The following is a 24,023-nucleotide window of genomic DNA, read 5'->3' as shown; positions in this document are numbered from 1 at the left end:
AATGCTGCTGTTCATCTTCTCACACATACAAGCAGCACATCCACTTTACCCCCTTCTCAAACAACTCTACTGGCTCTTCATTCATAAAGAGGAATGGCCTTGTGGCTAAAAGCACAGCACTAGGAATCAGGATTCATTGTCCATTTTGGATCTGCACAGGCTTCCTGTGTGAACCTGGACAAGTCAATTGCCCTCAATTTATTCAGAACACTTACCTGCTCACAGGGGTTTTATGGGAATAAATTAATTGTTCATCAAATCACATTTAATTTATAGAATGTGCTTACTTAATATGGCGGAGGGTTGTATGTACAAAACCAAACTTTTCTTCCTCTTATTGAAAAGCAAAAAGGTTATTCCCCTTAAGGAAACAGTCCCCCACATCAGAAAGAAAAAGAGACAGCAGGATAACTGACCAGACTGACAGGTCAACAGGCTTCTTGAGTAAAAACCTAGCAGTTGAGGGAAGCTGACAGTCCTACTAATCAACTATCAATGGACCCAATAACTCGTTCTGTTTATTAGTCATGTAAGCCAGGGGTCCAACTTGCAAGTCCTGCAGCACCTCTAAAACTTCAGGGAGTGACACTGGCTGACAATCCTTCAGAGAAGGCATTGGGTAAGCACAGATCTGTCTCCACAAAAGCTGCCAACCCAGTCTGGGAACTGATACAGTGATATGGATGACTTGGTAGTAGAGTGCAACCAAACCACTGGCACTTTAATACAGCCAAATGCATGGTCATACCTCTAGGGACAAAGAATGCACACCATACTTAAGCATCCTGAGAAGCAGGGACTCTGAGACAATGACTTAGCGGTCACTGTTGGTAACCAACCAAACATGAGTTCACCTAGTGTGATGCTGTGGCAAAAAGGGCTAACAAGACCCTTGGATGTACAAACAGGAATATTCAGGAGGAGTGAAGAGGTGATATTACCTGTGCAAATGGCACAGGTGAAACCATAACTATGTCTGATTTTGGTGTCCACACTTTGAAAAGTATGTTTAAAAATCAAACAGGGTTCAGAGAAGAGCTTCAGAACTGATTTGTGACCTAGAGGACACCCAGCTTGCCATGAGAGAGCCTAAAGGAACCCAGTCTAATTAGTTTATTCAAGAGAAGCCAGGAGGCAACTTGATCACGGTGTATGATACCTACACAGGAAGAAGATATCTGATACTAGATGGGGCTCTTTAATCTAGCAGACAAAGGCATATGAATATCCAATGGCTAAAAGTTGAAGCATAATTCAAACTGGAAAGTGCAATTTATTTTTTTCCAAACAATGAGGACAACTAACAATTGGAGCATATTACCAATGGATGTGGTAAATTTTTCATCACTTTGAATCTTTAAATCAAGACTGGATATTTTTCTAATTTCTAAAATATATGCTGCAGTTTAGCCACAAGTTATAGGCTTGATGCAGGAATCACTTGGTGAAATGCTATGGTCTGTTATATAGGTGATCAGACTAGATTAAGTCTAGAAGGAAGAAGACCGTTAAAATAATCTATGGATGCAATTGCTCTTATCCATGAAGCAGGCAGAAATTTTCCAACAGCCTGTAAGATACAACAAGGCAAGATCTTCGTATGTAGACTATAACCAAGTCGGGCAGCACTGACAGTTAAAACTCTATTAGTCACTAATCTTGGACTGAACAACAAACATCAGAGTAGGGTCCCTATACTCCAAAGATTAAATTCTTGACAGGAACTAGCAGGACAGATAATAGTCCATGGACAGGCCAATGTCAGAAGACTTGCTTTGCCTCCCCAAACTTATAGCTACAAGGCCAAGTCCCCACACCAACAATATCCCTGTAGTGAACTCCCATGTTCCCCACTCATACTCTCTTCTCGTGCCTCAGAAATAAATATACCCCGAAAAATACATACTAGAGAAAAACAATAATTTATTCAGATCCATTCATGCCACTGATGTGTGACAGTCTTAGCTCTGATGGCTCCTGCCACTGATACAGCTTTCCTTTATTTCTCAACCTGATTGGCTCTCCCTGCTATATTTAAATATTATCTGAAAAAGATATTTTCTCCTGCTTTTTAATGGAGATCTCAGTCCCCTATGCCATGGCAAACCTACACTTTTTAGCTGCCTTAGAAGTCGCAGTCTGTCTCTGACCTGAAAGTTGCTGTACTTCGCCAAAAAAACTCCAAAAACAGACTTCAAAGAGAAACTGCTGAGTTAGAAATGATCTGCAAACTTGACACATTCAAACTGGGTTTAAACAGAAACTTGGAGTGGCTGTCTCACTACTGAAGGTAAATTACTTTGCTCACCCATTCTCACCTCCTACTCAACGGTTGTCATTAGGTCTTAAGTACCGGACTCCACCTCCCCCATTGTTCTCAATGCACCTGGATATCTATAAGATGCCTCTGTGTTACCTATTTTCTGTATTACTGCATCTGAAGAAGAGAGCTGAAGTCTCTCGAAAGCTTATGCCTGCTAATATTAAATTTTTTAGTCTTTGAAGTGCCACAGAACTCTTGTTTTTGCTGTATACAGACTAACACGGCTACCCTTCTGGAACTATTTTACGTATCTGTGATGGAGAAACATTCAAAAGGTAAAAGTGTAAAAGTTGATCTAGGCCTGCTTGCCAAGAGCCACAATTATTGATTTGTCAAGAGCCAACTGCATGTACAGTGCTGTACAAGTAATGAGCCTCTGCCAGGGCTGTGACCGAGAGGAAGATGGTTTCTTGGAGCTTGAGATGAGAGAGCCTTCCCATACATTACGGGAAATGACTGGAGAGGGGAGCAAATGAAAGAAGTAAACAGGGCACTGAATCTGGCATCACTGGCAAAGATGAGCAGACAGGGGCACTTGCAAAGAGACACGGTCGGAGACATACACTGGGGGAAATTGTGCAGGGTCTTGAAAACAAGCTGTTAATATTCTGGGTAAGGGGAAGCCTGTGGAGGAATTCAGACTGGGGAGACATGGTCATACTGATGGGTAAAGGGAGAATGTTAGTAGTCATATTTTAGATGGAATGAAGAACAGTGATGTAACTATTAAGCAAGGTAAAATTTTCCATGTCCACTTACTCCAGAATCCACCTCAAGAGAGAACTGTGCTCCTTAAACTGTTTACATTTAAAAAAGACTTCTAGCCATTATGGTTATGAAAATAACCTTGAAAATGTGAATTTATTGTAGCCAGTGCAGCCATGTCCACAGACAGCCTGTAACAATAGCCAGAGAGGTGCAAAATGTTTCATTCATCTCAATAGGATGTTACCTCTTCAGCTTAATCATAATCATTTAAACAGCAACATGGTTAGCTATTTCACTGCTGGTCATTTTCACAGAAACATCTAGCTAATGTGCTTATCCCACAATGACCACTCAAAACTTCTTGGCTGCCAAGAGCCCATATTGTCCTCAAATGGTTGCCAAATCTCCAGTTTCTGCCAACAACTTAGTAACACATTGTTAACACAAAAATTAGAGATGCATTGAATGTTGAAAATTTAGAGGAGGGATGAAATCAATTGAATTTAATATCAAAATAAACAACACAAAGAACAATGTACTGATTGCATTATTCATTTTAATATTCAATTCAATAAAAACCTATAGTTTTTAAATATACCTGAAGCTGCAGCAGGATTTCCAACGTCATGCTGGAGTGCCACAGAAATCATAGGGTTTTGCTGCAGAATTTAGATCCACCTTGCTTCAGAATACAGAGGGCCTCAGCTATCAAGGCTGGAGAAGAGAAGGACGCAGTAATCAAGATGGGAGATGATTAGGCCATACATAAATATTTTAGCTGTCAAGACAGAGGAAGTGATGGCTATTTAACATGCCTCAGAGGAAGTAATTGCAAGATTTGGACTCAGCATGGATGTGGGGAAAGACGCCAGAGAAAGGAGTCAAAGATGACCCATGCATGTTGCAAGCCTGAGAGATGGCAAGAATGGTGGTGTGATCGGCAGTGATGGAAAGCAAGGGAAGTTAGGAGGGTGTAGGAGGAAATATAAGGAGTTCATCTGGAAATGTTGGAGATGGAGGGAAATGCAGGGTTGGATAGGTGGGGGCAAATTAGAATTGGAGAAGTAGTTTTGTGACTTATCAGCACAGATGACTGTGTTCATTAGCATACTTAAACTGTCACCAAGAGATCTGGGATGCATAGAGGAAAGGAGTGAGTCAACAGAGCCATATAAGGATACACCTACACAGCTCAAAAAGGCCACGGCAGTGAGTCTCAGAGCTCTGGTCACCTGACAAGTTCATGGGGCTCATGCTGTGGGGCTAAAAATAGCAGTGTAGACATTCAGATTAATTCTACTGCGTTAGTAGGAGCATTGACAGCAGATCGTGGGAAGTGATTATTCCCCTCTATTCGGCATTGGTGAGGCCACATTTGGAGTACTGTGTCCAGTTTTGGGCCCCCCACTACAAAAAGGATGTGGACAAGTCAGAGAGAGTCCAGTGGAGGGCAACAAAAATGATTAGGGGGCTGGAGCACAAGACTTATGAGGAGAGGCTGAGGGAACTAGGCTTGTTTAGTCTGCAGAAGAGAAGAATAAGGGGAGATTTGATAGCAGCCTTTAACTACCTAAAAGGGGGTTCCAGGGAGGATGGAGCTAGGCTGTTCTCAGTGGTGGCAGATGACAGAACAAGGAGCAATGGTCTCAAATTGCACTGGGGGAGATCTAGGTTGGACATTAGGAAAAAGTTTTTCACTAGAAGGGTGGTGAAGCACTGGAATGGGTTACCTAGAGAGGTGGTGGAATCTCCATCTTTAGAGGTTTTTAAACTGCGGCTTGACAAAACCCTTGCTGGGATTATTTAGCTGAGGTTAGTCCTGCTTTGAGCAGGGGGTTGGACTAGATGACCTCCTGAGGTCCCTTCCAACTCTATGATTCAGGCTGGGGGCTGAGCTGAGACCCTCCCACCTCGCTGGGTCTCAGACACCAGGCTCTAGCCTGAGCCCAGTCATCTACACTGCTATTTTTAGCCTTGCAGCGCAAGCCTAAATCAGTTGACTCAGGCTCTGAGACTTGCTGCCATTGGGTTTTTTCTACTGTGTAGATGCACCCCCAGACTCCAACAGAGAGGGGAAGAGCTGGCCAGTCACCAAGGTGTGCTAAAGGACTGGTCAGACAGATGGGAAGACAGTGTCATGAAACCAAAGGTTGGTCAGAATGTCAAGGAGGAGGGAACAGTTAGAAGTGCTGAAGACTGCAGAAAGGTCATGGGAAATAACAATGGAGCAGAGGTCTAGAGACTTGGCCAAACCAATTCTCATCATTTAAAGTTGGGATAATTGATGTCAATAGCATCATATGGAACCTGACCCTCCAAACTTATTTGCTAAACCTCTTCCAATCACATACAGGCTACCTCTAGTTTTCATTGGAATAAGCAAATAGCAGTAATAAAACCTTTTCCCCGATACCGCCAGGGTACTGTGTGTCATCTTTGACTTCTTCTTTAAGTCCTAAAATGAAGTAAAGGAGGCAACTTCTTTCAGCATTATCTTGCATGAAAGATGCCTGATAAGGAATGCGGAAGGAGAATTGGGAAGCAGCAAGGAATGGAAGTTGATTGTATAATTACACTTGATCAGTTACAACATGCAACAATCTTTGGTAATTCCGCTTCACAAGTAAAAGGAAAGGCTGAATTCTGTCTCTCAATCTTCCTGTGAAATTTGTTGCCTCATAGATGAAGACTGACCAGAAGCTGAGAATGTTACAGGAAAAATCTTTCTCAGCATTATTTACCTGTAAAGTACCCTGACTTCTGTTTGTGCTGAGGTTGAGATTTGAAAAGTGAGAAGCAGAAGTAGATGTAGAATAGGAATATTGGAATTAGAATGTAGATTCTTTCTTCTGAACAACTAACAGAAACCCGGAGATCTTACAGTGGATCTTGCATTTGGATTTTTGCAGTACTTCAGTTTTTCCACTGAACAAGTCAATCCTTTTGAAAGGTATGTCTTCAACTTCAGACTGTATCTCTTGAAACAACTGCATGATCTCAGCCATGAATGTCTTTGAAGAGAGGTAGCTGATGCCACAGAATGGCCAGAAAGTCAGAAAAATAGTAAATCTCACAGAGCGCACTGAGATACACTCTGCTCTGCAACCTCCAACAGCCCTTGAACTGCCCTTTTACTAGGTAGATGTTCAAGTAGAAGTAGCAGACAATCCCGAAGATGGAAATGCCATGGGGACATGATTGTCTGATAGCTGACTATTCTGACTTCCAAGCTGGTTAAGTAGCGTACAGTATGTTCCAAGCAGTCAGTTTATCTCACGTCTGTCTGATGGAGATGTCCTAACCAGCTTTTTGATCTATCGATTGCGGCTGATATAACTAGTGAACCCAATATAGATTGAATTCCCCCCCACACAGATCCCTGCTGTTGCACTTGAAATATCTGATCAGCTTCTCTGAACACAGAAGGAATTATAGCTGTGGATAGCTAGCCCTCTTCTGCAGTTTTGAGGAGCCCTTCAGAGAGTCACAAAATGATACCGCTTCTGTATTTCAAATCAAGGGTATTGAAAAAACATCAAATGTCTCAGGTAAATTGGTTATCTCCAGATCTAAAGAGTCAAAACAGTCCCACTAACTGTTGGATGCTTTGATAAGTCTGGGTGCTGGTTGCTATGCCATTATTCAGCAAAAAATTCCCTATTCCTGACACACAACTCCACTGTTTTGATGTCATGCTTTGGCACCTGTCGTGTTTATATGCTTTTATGAAACTCAGCAGCTCTGTGGGTCTGTGGTGCTGGGCATTGTGGGCTGAGACCCCAAAGTATCTGCAAGCAGCACAGGAGGCCTGTGACAGGAGAGTGGAGGTCTCTGGGAAGCATGTATATGCATGGAGGGCCAGTTAGAGAATGAAGGAACTTAGGGATGGTCAGGGCAAATGTTAAAATTTAAACTAGGTTGGTAGCCAAGAACAGTTACAATTAAACTGGGTTGTTTTCCTCATTGAAAATGTTTAGTGCATAAAGTTTTCTGTGTGGTAAACAGGTTTTAATTCTAATGCTTCCTGGTTGCCAAATTGGTTTAAATTTTAAATGACTCCACCCTCTCTTCACTGGTCTGCCAACTTCCAGTCCACTGACACTAAGCCCTGGTCTACACTTACTGTGAACTTTGGCGGCAGTTGACGGGAGATACGCAAGCTACGTAAAGTAGCTTGTGTATCTCCCATCGACTTCCTAAATTCTAAATAGCGTGGCGTCCCCACTATGTTGCACTGATGGGAAATGCCCTCCCACCGAGGCAGCGTTACTTTTTTCCGGGGGTGGATTTATTCGAACGACTTCTGGATTGATTGATGATTTCTGCTCATCTGATCCCAGAGAATCGATCTGGCTGCACCAAATTTGCCGCTGTAAGTGAAAACATACCCTAAGTGTGTAAATCTGGGGTCTGTGCTGTTCAAATTTAGGCCTAATGTGCCACATAGGAAGCAATGCCTTGTTACTGTCATCGGAGAGGAGATGCAACGGATTACGATGTTTACTGGGACATGTGGAAGAATTAGGTTCATCCCAGTGCTCAGAGTGAGCATCCCTCAATATTCTCCACACTGGCAGAGAGATCACTGTGAACGCTTGCTAATGTCAAGGACGAGAGCTATTGCAAGTTGTTGAAAAAATGGCCCCACGGGTAAAAGATTAAAAGTCCTACACAAAAAAGGGTTCTGGCCACAAGAACACCAGAATGCCGGGGAAGCCCATGTGATGACTCATAACTGATCTCAATGTGTTCCTATACCCCTAGAAGTAGAAGGGATTTCATAGAATGGAGAGTTGTGCCAAATAAGCCTCTAAGGCTCTCAGCTGATGGAAAAAGCTAACTAGCCCTTTGATCTATCTATTGCAGCTACAGATGCTAACTCATACAGCTCTTGGTTCTTTCTAGGCCTCAAGACAGAGACTTCCCATCAATATCAGAGAGACAAGGCAGACATTGCAGGAGACTCAGGCCCATTTAGGCTTACCCAAATATCCTGAATTCAATCAAGCAGAGTAACTGGTGCAGGCCTCAGACCTGACACCTATGGGACAGTCTGCCCAAATCTACTTGGCACTCTCTGCAAAGGGCAATCGAGCACTTGTGAAATCTTCATATCAGAGGGAGTCCCCAGCAATAAAACTCTCCTTGGACTGGTACCAGTTCTTAGGCTTCTTAGCCACAGCTCCGAAGCCTAGTGCTATGACAAATCTTTTCTCTTGAGAGTTGCTAAAGGAAGCCCCAAACTGTGTGAGAATTTCTGCCCAATCTGAACTAGGTACAGCAGAACCCCTATTTTATGAATTGAGGATTGAGTTAATAAAACGGAACATCTCAATTACAGTACGTAGGGTGCAATAGTTGCATTACAGTGCATTGCATCACTTTTTTCTTGTACTTCAGACTACTGCAAGCATTGGAATGTGAAGGAATGTTGACTTGCTCTTCACAAACTTCACTTTCCTTAGGTGATCCCTCTCCCTTCGCCCTGGGAAGGATGGTTCATATAACTGGTTGTTTGTAAGACTTGTTTCATACAAGATTCTACTGTAGTCAGGACTCAGGCAGTCTAGGCATAAACACTGCTTTAGAATGATACCTTTCAGAAGCCTTCAAGTCTGAGGAAGGTCACACAACTAAAAATAACTTCAGATCCAAAACTGACTTGGAAATGACAAGTGCTATTGAGGAAAGTTTTAAAGCTAAAGAACTCACTCAACAGACCTGAAATAAAACTGTATCTGATGAGCTCATGTTTTTAGTTTTTTTTTGCAATGCAAAGTCTTCAAGCAGTTGTCTCAGATCCATTAGGGCAGTGGTTCTTAACCTTTCCAAACTACTGTACCCCTGAAGCCTGAGTCCCACCCCCACGGGGCTGAGGCATGTAACTTAGTTTCATGGTGCCCCTGTGGCTCCAGGCAATTGCCTTTCTTGCCACCCCCAATACCAGCTCTGCACTTGCGACCCCTCTAAAACCCCAGGTTAAGAAACACTGCATTAGGGTATTGGCGAAAACCCAAGTCAGATGGAACAGCAATTGGGGAATAGGATATTTCTTGAGGCAATGGGCATGCTGATCTTTGAGTGGTATGACACTCAAGTTAAAGTCAGATTTATTTATTTTAAAATCTGATTGTGCTGGCTCTCAATAAATATGAGAAATAACTGGCCTAACACTGCACTGCAGTACACCCCCCAATGGGATAGATGGAGTAAAACGCCCTCTAAGCAATTGCAAAGCCCCCTTTTGAAACAACTACCTACCACTAAATCAAAAAATCCAAACAATTATGAACTAAGGGAACTTTCCCTTTCCCTCCCCGGCCTGATTTGGGGTCATGCAAAGCAGGCTCCAAAGAGCAACAGAAGCAGACCTTTGGGGCTCTGAAAACACCTCATGGTCTGTAGATGTTGGCAGAACAACTGGCAGATTCCCCTCTTTTGTAATGTAGCGAAATGTGTATGTTTTTAATATTTTGAATTCATTTTGAGGTGCAGATCCCGTGATCTAATATACCATAACACAACTGAAGAAAAAATCTGAAATTCATTAGGTTAAGTTCATTGGGGATAGATTCATCAATGGCAATTAGCCAAGATGATCAGGGGTGCAACTCCATGCTCTTCGTGTCCCTAAATCTCTGACTGCCAGAAGCTGGAAGTGGATGACAAAGGATGGATCACTTGATGATTGCCTGTTCCGCTCATTCTCTCAGAAGCACTGGGCATTGGCCACTGTCAGAAGACAGGATTTGGGGCTAGATGGACCATTGGTTTTGACCCAGCATGGCTGTTCTTATGTTCTTATATGTTAGAACACAAAAAGAGAAAAATTTTGGAGTTGTATCAGCACCTGTGAAATATAAACTTATTCTAAAAGAGAAAATACTGCTAAACTCAGAAACAATCTTTTTATTACTCCTAAGGAAAGAAAGACAAAGAACACATTCAAAGAAAGATCTAAGAGGGAAAAATGAGACACAAAGAAGCCTGCAAAGGGAATCACAGAAAGAGACATACTAGTGAGAAAATACTCTTAAGAAATAGGAGGAAGAGAACATATTTTACTCTTTCATTTTAATAGACCATGTCCGGTGCCGTTCATACCTGTCAGATCCAAGAAGCCTGAATATTCTTGTGTTGTCAGAAATTTCCTGTGTGATCTATTTAATGAAAACATACAATAGTTATTCATGTAGCAAGTGCAGTTATTTTTAACTGATGTATCGTAACATTTATTGTACTTACAGAAAGGAATTAATGCTCACTGAATTAACCAATTTATAATAATTGCCAGTTCAAGTCAGTCAGTCTGAGAATTCTTTAAAACTGTCCCTTTTAAACAAGGCCATAGAAAAGGCTGTTTTCAGAACTTTCTGCCATATTACACAAAATATGGATATTAGTTACCGTAACTGGAGGTTCTTCAAGGTGTGTGGTCCCTATCTGTATTCCACAGGCAGGTACACATGTGAACCATGTGCCTGAGTGCAGAGATTGTAATAAGCAGCATTCATGGGCCCACATACGCACAGTAGTGTGACGGTACAAGCGACACTGTGGTTCCCCTCAGTTCCTCTTCTTATCCCAAATTCAACCAGATCCAAAACAGAAGGGACGAAGGTCAGGGAGTGGGATACAGACAGGGATCACACATCTGGAAGAATGTCCATTTACAGTAAGTATCCTCCATTTCTTCTTTGAGTGATGGTCCCCACATGTATTCCACATGTGGGTGATTGGCAAAGCACTGCTCAGACTGGAAGTGCATGCAAAGAAGCCAGCAGCAAAGATGCATGCAGTGGGATTTGCAGTACTGCACATATCTCCAGCAGTGGCCTAGCCTAGTGCATAATGTCTAGCAAATGCATGTATGGAGTTTCAGATGGCTGCTCTGTATATGTCCTGCACTGGAATCTCCTGCAGGGATGCTACTAAAGCAGTTCGCGCTCTCGTCGAGGACGCACTTATACTTCTAGGAAGTGAGCTAGATTGTAGCACTCAATAATGCAGCCAGAAACCCACTGAGAAGTCCTTTGAGAGGATACAGGTTGGCCATGGAATCGCTCTGCTATGGCTATGAAGAGTCTTGGAGATTTTCTGATAGGTTTGGTTCTTTGCAGGTAAAAAGCCAGTGCACGCCTGACATTAAGGGAGTGAAGTCCCTTCTCTTTGGGAGAAGTGTGTGGTTTTGGGAGAAAAACACAGTTAAGTGAATACACTGGTTAAGGTGAAATCCAGAGAAATTTAGGGTAAAGGCGAAGGGATACCTTGTATTTCTGAAATACAATAAAGGGAGGATCTGCCCTGAGGGCTCCCAGTTCGCTGACCCTTTGGCTGAAGTGACTGCCACTAGAAACAGCACCTTCATGGGTAGGTGGGACATGGAACATGTCGCTAAGAGTTCAAATGGAGGTCTAGTAAATTTGAACAGCACAAGATTAAGTTCCCATGGTGAGGTTGGTTTAAATGACTGGCCATGAGGCCTTGATAAGGATCTTGATTGGAGAGTGAACTGACACTAACAGAAGCTCTGGCAACCAAAACTGTCTGGGTCAGTATGCTGCTAGGAGAATGATGCTGGCCTTGTTGCAATGTATCTTTCTTAGAACCTGTGGAAGCAGGGGTTGGGAGGAAAGGAATATTTGAAAGAGTTTGTCCATAATAATAGGAGAGTGTTGCCTTGAGAGTTGTGGTCTATCCCCTGGAACAATATAGGGGGAGTTCTTTTGTTAATTTGTGACGCAAAGAGGTCCCACAGAACTGTGCCCCACGACATGAATATGTTTCTCAGAACAGAGTCGTGGATTTCCCATTCGTGGTCTGCCGAGAATTGCCTGCTGAGGAGTTGTGAATATCCAGGATGTATGCTGCCTGGATAGTGATGTTGTACCTGATGCACCAGTTCCAAAAGCCTGATTATCATAGACTCATAGAATATTAGGGTTGGAAGGGACCTCAGGAGGTCATCTAGTCCAACCCCATGCTCAAAGCAGGACCAACCCCAACTAAATCATCCCAGGCAGAACTTTGTCAAGCTGCACCTTAAAACCTCTAAAGATGGAGATTCCACCACCTCCCTAAGTAACCCATTCTAGCACTTTACCACCCTCCTTGTGAAAAAGTTTTTCCTAATATCCAACTTAGACCTCCCGCACTGCAATTTGAGACCATTCCTCCTACTTCTGTCATCTACTAGCACTGAGAACAGCCTAGCTCCATCCTCTCTGGAACCCCCTTTTAGATGGTTGAAGGCTGCTATCAAATCCCCCCTCCTCCTCTGCTGCAGACTAAACAAGCCTAGTTCCCTCAGCCTCTCCTCCTAAGTCATGTGCTCCAGGCCCCTAATCATTTTCGTTGCCTTCTGCTGGAATCTCTCCAATTTGTCCACATTCTTTTTGTAGTGGGGGGCCCAAAACTGGACCCAATACTCCAAATGTGGCCTCATCAGTGCCGAATAGAGGGGAATAATCACCTCCCTCGATCTGCTGGCAATGCTCCTACTAATACAGCCCAATATGCTGTAAACTTTCTTGGCAATAAGGACACACGGCTGACTCATATCCAGCTTCTTGTCCACTGTAACCCCCAGGTCCTTTTCTGCTCAACTGCTATCTAGCCAGTCGGTCTCCAGTCTGTAGCAGTGCATGGGATTCTTCCATCTTAAGTGCAGGACTCTGAATCATCAGTTTTTTTTGGCCCAATCCTCCAATTTGTCTAGGTCACTCTGTATCCTATCCCTATCTTCCAGCATATCTACCACCACCCCCAGTTTAGTGTCATCTGCAAACTTGTTGAGGGTGCAATCCACACCATCTTCCAGATCATTAATGAAGATGTTGAACAAAACCGGCCCCAGCACTGACCACTGGAGCACTTCACTTGTTACCAGCTGCCAATTAGACACTGAGCCGTTGATTACCACCCATTGAATCTGATGATCTAGCCAGCTTTCTATCCATCTTATAGTCCATTCATCCAACCCATACTTCTTTAACTTGCTGATAAGAACACTGTGGGAGACTGTATCAAAAGCTTTGCTAAAGTCAAGGTTTATCATGTCCATGTTTATCATGCTTTCCCCACATCCACAGAGCCAGTCATCTCATCATAGAAGGCAATCAGGTTGGTCAGATATGATTTGCCCTTGGTGAATCTATGCTTGACTGTTCCTGATCACCTTCCTCTCTTCCAAGTGTCTCAAAATGGATTCCTTGAGGACCTGCTCCATGATTTTTCCACGGATGAGATGAGGCTGACTCGTCTGTAGTTCCCCTGTTCCTCCTCCTTCCCTTTTTTGACTCATCAAAGGGAAGGTCTTGGATAATACTCTGCACCTCCCGGGGGAAGCCCCAGGATTGCAACTAAGAATCCCGTCTCATAACAATACCAGTGGCCAAGTTTCTGGATGCTGTATCCGCTGCATCAACTGTAGCCTGAAGGGCCGTTTTTGTCACCAGCTGGCCCTCCTCTTGAAGGGAGAGGAACAGCTCTGTTCTCAGGGAAAAGTTTGTCCTGAAAGGCTGCCAGCCTTGAGTAATGGTTGAAGTTGTATTTGGTTTGCAGAACTTGTTTAATTGGCAACGCAGAATTGCAAGCTCGCAGAGAAGACTTTCCTCCCCAAGAGGTCTAGTTTCTCTTGGAGCTCTTGTCTGATGGAGCGGTCTTTAGCTATTGTGATCTACTTTGCTCCATAGCAGCTTGTACTACCAGGAAGTTTGGAGCAGGGTGAGAGAACAGAAATTCTTCTCCCTTTACCAGGACAAAATAGCACCTCTTGGCCCTACTTTGTGGCAGGACACAGGATGCGGCAGACCAATCTCACTGGTTGCAATATGGCCTCGTTAACTGGGAGGGCCACTTTACTTGGGCCTTGAGGCTGCAGATGTCTAACAGTCTGTGGTGTGGGTATTGGACTTGTTCCAGGGCTATCTGGAGATCATTAGCCACTTTTCATAGTAAGTCCTGGTCACCTGATGGGAGAGACCGCCTCAACCAGCGAAAAGGAGAAGATTCCCAACAGAACTTGTGATTCCAGTTTGACATCCTCCTCCTCCTCCTCTTACACCAATATAAGCAGTTGTTGAAGCAAAGAAGAATAGAAAGACTCCTAAGGTGGGTCCTGGGCATCTGCTATAGGGATCTCATGGCCCCCACTAGGGGTCAGCCATTTGAGAGAGATCCCTACGGAGGTCATGGTAGTGACTAAAAGCCCTAGATCATCTATCCGGGCTTGACTCTCTCCAAGGGGATGAAGGACAGACCAGCTTGTCAAATACCTTCAAATCTGAAAATTGCTTTTTTTGGAATGGTGGAGCTGTTGGTACCACAGCAATCCTGACTGATGGTTGTAAGTGAGATGGTTTTTTGGACACCAAAGTAGTATCTTCCATTCTAGCAATGTCCCTTAGGAGGGCTAGGCCAGATAAGAGAAGGGGAGACTGTGGATAGAGAAGAAAGATATCCTTTGGTGTCCTGTAAGTCTCTGTACACCCTGGCGTGCGACAAGTTCTGATGGTTGACATCAACAGTATCAGCGCATCCCTAGTTGTGGTGGGTGGACGAGTTGGTACTGCAGAGTGCAGACCTGCACTCATGGATGACTGTGTTTATGTTTCTGTACTGGAATCACCGACGGAACTAGTAGTTTCTTTTCCTATGCACTTTACCCTCCTGCTTGTGTTGTATGTTTTTTTTTTTTTTGTTTGTTTGTTTTTTTTGCAGAGTGTTTCTTAGGGTCTGAGTGTAAGGGCATGCCCAACCTCAATAGGCTTGGGGAAGAAGCACTTCTTTTATGGACAGTCCTTGATTGGGATCTATTTGTACCCATAAGCGTGTCCCTTGCTCTCACAGGAAGCCCTGCAGGAAGAGTCTTTGGGCTTGGAAACTGAAGACTCCACTCCTAAGTAGAGGCACTGCTCATTTGATGAGGCCAATGTATGGCGGGGCCTCCCTGGCTCTGGTCAGAGAGGGGCCTCATGGCCCTCTCCATTACATGGGCTTTGCAAGTTCTTGGTGAAAACAAAAAACAAATGCTCCACTTCGCTGAAATATGTCTCTCAACCAGACAGCAGAGGCAGCATTGGTGTTTGTTGCAGTCAGACAAGGATCGAGGACAGAAGATGCAGTTTTTGAAGCCTGGGATTCTGGGAAGCAGACTGAGGGAAGAGAGTTCCCGGTCCAGGGAAACAACTACACTAACTATATTATAATTAACTGCATTAGGCTAAAAGAATATCTATTTACAAGTTTTCTGAAAAGCTCAAGAAATAGAGGACACTGGATTCTGACTGAGGCCATGCAGCAGTAAAAAGGAACTGAGGGGGGCTGGCCCGCACTGCCTCTTATACCTTTGCTTGGGAGCATAAGAAGATTTACTGCATGTATGCAGGCCAACGGACACCGTTTGTTAAAATCTCCAGACATGGACGCATGTGACATGCGTACCCATGTGTGGAATACACATAGGGACCAGCACTCGACCACCTTTAGTTAAGCAATTAGAGCAGCAAAAGTGGAGAATGCATAGACACACATCTACACAGCAGCAGGGGGTGCAACTTTTTCCTCAGGTAGATGGACTTGCACTAGCAATGTAGCTGCAGTGGCTAGCAGCCCAAAACACCACCCACGTAGCCATCTCTATACTGCTATTTTCAGCATGCTAACTTTATCAAAGCTACCACGGATATGTCTACCCAAGCTGGAAATTACATCCCCAGTTGCAATACATGTGTAACCCACCGAGGAAACTGTAAGCCTGCCTTTCTAGCTAGCAGCATAACACTACTTTGTGACAAGAATGCCATTTCAAAGTCTGAGGCCTACCACAGTTATTCAGATGGATTGTAGGGAGTAGAGCTATGCCTACAGAGCCTGATCCAAAGCCCACTGAAATCAAAGTAAGTCTTTCCAATGATTTCAGGGGTGTTGAATAAGGCTCATTATGCTGTGGAGATCAAGAGCAATACTGCTAGCCAAAATATTGCAGAGACACAACAGAAAGCATGGAAAACATTTACTGGACAACAGCACTATTAAACAAAAGCATACTGCTATTTTGAAAAACAAATTATGGGAATACAATAAAATCTGTTGAATACATAACCACGGTGAACAGAAAATTTAACATTCCAACATACATTTGCTTTAGACGATGCCAACACTTAAAAATGGAGTTTTATCTATTGCAGAGAAATCATATTATTATAATAAGCTTTCATTTAGGTGAGCACCAGAGCACTGCATAAAACTGCTGCTGCATAAGTCAGTGCAGTCAACTGGAAAAAAAAATCAAAATATAATCCCAAATTCACCAAACGAATATAGTTCAACCTATTTATGTCATTTACAAATTTCTTCTTACTTCTGGGAATAGAAACAACTCCTCCCTAGCTTCTTTCCCAGCCTTGAGTAGCAGCATCTTGAATAATTTTTGAGAATTAATTTGTTTGTTTACATTTAGGACGTATTAAGAGAAAGTTAATTCAAAGTAGCAAATTCTGCATTTAGTTTCAAAAGTCATCCCTGCCCATTGTAGCAGTGAACTCCATAATCTAAGTCAAGTTCCTGTGAAAGTTCTGTTTCCTCAACTCACACATCACTCCTTATTTGTCAAGTTTCACTGCTCCACTGGAATGTAGCAATGATGAGAGCTCATGCTTGTGGTGTTTTTTAAAGTAGCTAAAACCAATCCCATTCTGTGACTCAAATGTCAGAACAGAGAACTTGAGCTGTTCAGAGTGACCTGTGTTGCTAAGCAGATGGGTTCGCTGTTCTGAACCAGTTAGAGCTTTACCGTGGTACATGGGTTCATTCCCAGATATGACTTGTAAATATCACTTAGAAGGTAATGAATGTATGGCTCAACATGGCCAAGGTCTGTGTCTGATAGGATCAAGTATAGGTGTTCTGGGCAGCTGCAGTTAAATTTTTTAATGACTGTGGCTATTTGGGTATCTAACAGCAGTGAAGAGTCAAACAGGCCCCAAATTAGCAGACCAACTTACCCTGAGAGTAGAAAGAAAGATGTTCTAAAGGCAGCAAGTTTTCATCACAGCGCATAATTCATTAACTCACCTGGCTGAAGTTATAACAATTATAGGAACATTTAACAGAGATGAAATAAAGAACATTCTGCCAAGGGGTTCAAAGAGCGACTTTACAAGTTGTAAATTGAGGTCCCATCACAGAAGAGGACCCTTTACAGATGGATAAAGATTTGAGAGTCCTTTTATAATTTTTTTGACCATATTATGTGCAAATACTGATTTATTATCTATCAATACATGATATGCTGATATCGCCGCCAAATCAACCTTCAGCAAAGAATCTGAAAGACCTTCAGTCTTTAAATGCAGTAAGTATTCCATAATACACCAGAACCAGTTCCACACATTCATATTTGTTCTATATCCAACTTATAAACCACAATCATTTAAATTGGTATCTTCTGGTTGCTTGTTTTCTAGAGTTAATTAGCATTTGCTGCACATCTAAAGGATAAGATCTTTCAAGGCCCATTAAAGTCCAACAGCCCATGCTGTCAGGGCAGAGACAAGTGATCTAGATGAATGACCTTACTCTGCTACTGCAACAATAGATCGGCAATACTGGGAGCATCTTGTAAAATCCCAAGTAGATTCACGTACCACTACTGTGTCAGTCACACCAGAGGAACTAAAGTCATTCTTTGCCCATCCTACGTTATCTTCCTCACTCCTTTCTGTATCAATGGAAAGAGGAGAAGCATACAGCAGACCTTTCCCCAATTCAGTATAAATGAATCCAATATGTACTGCATGTCCTTTCCTGCCCTTGTCCAAAACTGACGACATGTGTTGAGACAAGATATCCCCAATTGCTGAAGATCTTGTGCATCACTTCTTTTCTCAACCACTTGTGTAACTGTGTTGTCTCTCTCTGCTCAGCTCGTCTGTTAAGTTATCCTTTGCTAGTAGTTGCAGGGCTACTGGATAAACGTCGTGCTGTTTGCACCAATCCCACAGCCTGTCTGCTTCACTGTGTAACTATGATGAATGAGCTCCTCCCTGCTTACTGACATAATACATGGCACTTGTACTGTCCATTGACAATTGAACTACCTCTCTTCGATATGAGGAAGAAGAGATCTGAGAGCCAGATGAATGGCTCATGGCGCTCAGCTCCAATATGTTTATCTGTAGTCTCCTTTCCTGGGAGTTCCAACATCCCTTGAAGCACAAGGGAGTTTAGATGAGTTCCCCATTCTTTGTTGGATGTATCCAAAGTGATTGTCAATGATGGGGCTGGATAACTGAATCACATTCCTCTTAAAACATTTGTCCTTTGAGACCACCATGTCAAGAAGTGTGTTTTGTGCATACCATCCATACTACAGCTGTAATTTACTGCCAGTGCTGTAGAGACCTCTTCCTGAGGCAAGAGTACAGTATGTCATATGTTATTGCTACCATTAGGGCCATAAGCCCCAGAAGGGGGGGAAAAAGACTGATTTCTAGGTACACTGTCAATGAAGTATGCCTACAATTGCCTGAAGCCTTAGAAATCTGTAGTCTGGCAGAAGGGCTCTGCCCTCCAGAGAATTTAAGATTGCTCCTATGAAAGGAATCTCATAACCATGACAGTCACATTTATTAATAAATCCAAATCTTTGAAGATGGATGTTGTACATTGAATGTTTTTGAGCAGTTACTTATGTGATATTGATTTGAGCAGCCAATCTTCTAAATATGGGTAAACATGTCTACAACTGAAAAGCACTTTGTAAAATCCCTGAGGGCCACTGTAAGGCCAAAAGGGAGAAATTCTATTGAAAATGTCTTTGGCCTACACACAGTGGAGGCATTTGCTATGGCTTACAGAAATGGGGTCTTACAGAAATATGAAAATAAACATAGTTGAGATTGAGAGTTTCAAGTCAATGCAGAGTAGATAGGGAGTGCATAATGATAACTGGAGAATTATAGGCCAGCCAGCCTAACTTCAGTACCCAGAAAGATACTGGAACAAATTATTAAACAATCCATTTCTAAGCACCTAGAGGATAACAGGGTGAGAAGGAACAGTTAACATGGATGTGTCATGAACAAATCATGCCTATCCAACCTAATTTCCTTCTTTGACAGGATTATTGGCCTAGCAGATGGGGGGGAAGCACTAGACATGACATATCTTGATTTTAGTGAGGCTTCTGACACTATACTGCATGACATTCTCATAAGCAACGTAGGAAATGGTGGTCTAGATGAAATTACTGTAAGGTGGGTGCACAACGGTGGAAAAACCGTACTCAGAACAGCTATCAATAGTTTGCTGTTAAACTGGGACGACGTACTGCGATGCTGCAGGGGTCTGTCCTGGGTCTAGTACTTGTCAATATTTTCATTAATGACTTGGATAATGGCGTGTAGAATACAATATCTGCATATGACACCAAGTTTGGGAGGGGTGTAAGCACTCTAGAGTATAGGATTAGAATTCAACATGATAAATTGGAGAATTGGTGTGACAATAACAAGATGAAATTCAATGAAGTGCAAAAATACTGCAGTTAGGAAGGAAAAATCAGACGAACCCCAGGCTCAGTCACCTTGCTGCCACTTGCCAACAGTGCTAGGGAGTCTTGCCTATGCAGTTGGGTGTTAACTCTTGAACATAATCAGCGTATTAGCCACCCAAGCACTATCCTCTGGTGTACAGCAGCTCTGCCTTTGCCCTACAGGTGCACTCTAGCTGCAGGGTCCCTCCAAAGTGTCTCCTGGTGGTATCCAGTCCCTGATCACTGGATACCCACAGAAATCCGAGATGCTCCCTTCCCAAAGAAACACTCTACTCCAGTTTACCAGGATTGTCTAAGGGTTTCACATTCAGAAGTAAATCCTGCCCTAGGAGAATGAAACATAGAAGGGCCCTCTGATTGTTGATATGAACTTGAATATTTTAGAGGGATAGCCGTGTTAGTCTGTATACAGCAAAAACAACGAGAGTCCTGTAGCACTTTAAAGACTAACAAATTTAATTTTTGTAGGCACAAGCTTTTGTGGGCTATAACCCACTTCTTCAGATGCAAGAAATAGGAATCAAAAGGCAGACACACACGCACACACAGCGCCGCCCCCCCCCCCCCCCAAGTTTAAGGAACAACAATGGGGAAGTAGTTGAGGCCTATTCACAACCATTGATTAGGAGGTGAGAATTGCTTCTTGTAATGAGATAGCCATTCCAAATCCCTGTTTAAACCCAGTTTGATAGTGTCAAGTTTGCAGATCAGTTCAAGCTCAGCAGTTTCTCTTTGAAGTCTGTTTTTGAAGTTTTTTTTGTAAAAGTATGGCAACTTTCAAATCATTTAGAGAGCGTCCTGGGAGATTGAAGTGCTCTCCGACTGGTTTATGGATGTTTCTATTTTTTATGTCTGATTTGTGTCCATTTATTCTTTTGCGTAGGGACAGTCCGGTTTGGCCAATGTACATGGCAGAGGGACATTGCTGGCACATGATGGCATATTATTACATTAGTAGATGTGCAGGTGAATGAGTTCCTCATGGTGTGGCTGATGTGGTTAGGGCCTGTGATGGTGTCACTAGAGTCGATGTGTGGGCAGAGCTGGCAACGGGGTTTGTTGCAGGGGTATGTACCTGAGTTAGTGTTCATCTTGTATGGTTGCTGGTAAGTATTTGTTTCAGGTTGGGGGGCTGTCTATAAGCAAGGATAGGTCTGCCTCCCACAGCTTGAGCGAGTGAGGGATCATCTGCTGGGATAGGTTGTAGATCCTTAATGATGTGTTGTAGAGATTTTAGTTGGGGGCTGTCGGTAATGGCCAGTGGTGTTCTGTTTTCTTTGTTGGGTCTGTCCTGTAGTAGGTGACTTCTGGGTACCCGTCTGGCACTGTCAATTTGTTTCTTCACCTCTTCAGGTGGGTATTGTGGTTTTAAGAATGTTTTAAGGAGATTCTGTAGGTGTCCGTCTCTGTCTGAAAAATTGGAGCAAATCCGGTTGTATCTTAAGGCTTGGCTGTAGACAGTGGATCGTGTAGTGTGTCCAGGGTGGAAGCTGGAGGCATGAAGATATGTATTTCAGTCAGTTGGTTTTCGGTATCGGGTGGTATTAATGTGACCATCCTTAATTTGTATTGAAGTGTCCAGGAAGTGGATTTCTTGTGTACCCTGTGTCCAGGCTGCGGTTGATGGTGGGGTGGAAATTATTGAAATCATGGTGGAATTCTTTGAGGGACTCTTTCCCGTGGATCCAGATGATGAAAATGTCATCAATGTAGTGTGGGTAAAGGAGAGGTGCTAGGGGACGAGTGTTGAGGAAGCGTTGTTCTAGGTCAGCCATAAAAATGTTGGCATACTGTGGGGCCATGCAGGTGCCCATAGCTGTGCCACTGACTTGAAGGTATAGATTGGTTCCAAACCTGAAGTAGTTGTGGATCAAGACAAAGTCACATAGTTCAGCTACCAGGTGTGACATATCATCATCAGGGAAAAGGTTCCTGATGGCTTGTAGTCCATCTTTGTGTGGAATGTTGGTGTAGAGAGCTTCTACATCCATAGTGGCTAGGATGGTGTTTTCTGGGAGATCACCGATGGATTGTAGTTTTCTCAGGAAGTCTATGGTATCATGAAGATAGCTGGGAGTGCTGGTGGCATAGGGCCTGAGGAGAGAGTCCGTATAGCCAGTCAGTCCTGTTACTGATATGATGAGCAACATCTCTAGAACCAGCAGGTGAAGCATCACAAACAAAGGTAGTTTTAGTCAGAGCCTGAAAGGAAGTGAAGACTTCTGAGCTAAAGGAGGTATTACATCCATTCTGCCTCTCTTTTCAGATGTAGGAATCTGCATGGAAGATATTTGACAGAACCTCTCTCTTCCTTCCCACAGAGGTCTTCTCTCAGGGATTCAGACCATTATCCATTCTAATGGAATTTCTGCTACTACTATATCAATATTTTGCTGTCTCAATAATGGTACCATTGCCACTTCTGGTTGAGTCTTCAACATTGTTTTTGGATCCAGCAAAATTAGTGGATCCACAAATTGAGGCCTCCATTTAGATCTCTCACTTTGGACCACTTTCGTTTTTGGCCTGGGAACTGAAGTAAACAGATCCCAGTCTGATGGATGCAATGACAAATAAACCATATGGGATTTGGCCCTACAACACTGGTCATCTTCTCTTTAGCCACATTCCTCAAAACCATTACAGAAGGATCAGGCGGTTTTTTTCAAGGCTTAGCCTTTAACTCAGAGGCCACTGCTGATGGCCTTACAGGTTTTTATTAACAAATCCTATGTTCTGAATGCCAGATATGCTGTCGGCACGAGAGAATTTCAGTGCCAATTCTGGAGTCTTCATAGGCACCTGGGATTTAGTAGCCACTGAACTTGGAGCAAACATGTCTTTAAGTTCTGAGCTCTGGGACACCTCAGATCCAATAGGTTTGCTGTCAATGCTTCATAAAGAACAAGTGCCTGGAGTCTTTTGTCTGTCCTTACATGCTCTAGGAATTAATGTACTGCAAACAGAGCATCTGGATAGAGAATGTCCCTCACCAAGACATGCCAGGCATCTTACATGGAAGTACAATGCAAGAAACACTGCCAGAAAAGAAGTGCATCTTTTAAAACCCAATCTTCTGTTTATTGGATGCGTGACTAATACTAACTCAACTAAACAATTAACTATCATTAATACACAATTATACTAATCTAATATACTAAATGACACTAATCACTATCGATGGTATTTTTAGGAGAAAAGCTCCCGATCAAAGAGATCCAAAAAGGTTCGCTTCTATCTGATGCTGTGCTTGGAAGGAACTGAGGTGGGCAGATGGTGCCATGCTCTCTTTTATATCCTGGCCCTCAGAACATTAGGGAACGCCGATGCGAGAGATAAAGAGGGGGTGTATGAACTCTCTCATGGGCATTGTTTGAGATGGCTCCACCATTTAAGGCTGCAGCAGCCAGAGCAACCCATAAGTAAAAATATGCAGAAGGCACTCGAAGAATTAAAAACAGTCTGGTTAATTGTACAGAATACATTTTTGGCAGCTCACAAAGACAAACTAGAAGTTATTCAAAAAAGAACAGCATTTTTTTCAGCATGGTCACTCATTGGATATTCTACATAAATAATGGGACTAATAAATAATGAAATGGAAGATCTAAGTTTGACATGATTTAAGTCTATCGATAACTAATTGTATTTTAAAGGTGACCTGCTCACTCTCTTCACTGATATGACAGATATATTTACTATTTGGCAATAGGAACTTGAATTTCCTAACACTGAATATGAAAGTTGAATGCATGAGCAGTCAACTGTTGGGAAATCAGAACTGCTGGTGTCAAGGAGTTAATGACATGGAGTACTGAAGTGAGTCGTTGAATAGATACTTAGATGATTTTTGGCTAAATGTTTTCCCAGTATCAATTCCAAACTGAATACTTAAGTCGGTTGGATTGTGTACTCCTCACATTTTGCTGCAGTTGCTAGTTAACCCTGCTACTTCTTTCTGCCTCTTCACATGTTAGGAAGAACAGAGGTGGTATCACTGTTTCATCTCAGATCCTGGGCCCTGCAGCACGCAAACGCAGCTGTCTCTTTTCATGATAGAGAGGTGAGGAGGCACTATTCTCCCCAGGCCGCGCAGCTCCTCTTTTCATGGCTGGAGGGGTAGAAGTGTCACTACTGCCTTTTCAAAGCATACACAGCTCATTTCGCAATAGAGGTGAATTCCTGGTCTGTGCTAATTGAGCCTCTCGTGGGATCAGATTCTCCACTGCTTTGCTCCCCACATAGCCATTTAAACCTGAGCAAAGTGGGTTATCACATTACCACACCAGAATGTGATGCCTCTAATACATCTAGCATGGATCCCACAATATCCCACTGGGGAGGAATCTGCGCATTCTGTTTCTCGGAATGATACAGTAAAGTCCATTTGCTTTCTGGGAGGGATTTCAACATTTAAAGTTTAATCCTGGGATG

General features: G+C 43.0%; 1 protein-coding gene across 4 annotated transcripts in view; it reads right to left on the bottom strand.

The window, feature by feature from the left end:
• The window catches only part of MAP4K3 (mitogen-activated protein kinase kinase kinase kinase 3), a 144,610-nt gene that overhangs the window by 1,765 nt on the left and 118,822 nt on the right, over positions 1–24,023 (bottom strand). For all 4 annotated transcript variants that reach the window (XM_067532920.1, XM_067532921.1, XM_067532922.1 and 1 more), the window contains one exon: positions 10,136–10,191. In XM_067532920.1, the coding sequence (XP_067389021.1) occupies positions 10,136–10,191 (56 nt within the window). The remainder of the gene's footprint in view (positions 1–10,135; positions 10,192–24,023) is intronic.

The sequence above is a fragment of the Emydura macquarii genome, unplaced genomic scaffold, assembly GCF_026122565.2.
Source record: "Emydura macquarii macquarii isolate MOO-44397 ecotype Brisbane River unplaced genomic scaffold, CSIRO-AGI_Emac_v2 contig_3305, whole genome shotgun sequence".
Classification (NCBI taxonomy): domain Eukaryota; kingdom Metazoa; phylum Chordata; order Testudines; family Chelidae; genus Emydura; species Emydura macquarii.
This window is presented reverse-complemented; position numbering and strand designations above follow the sequence as displayed.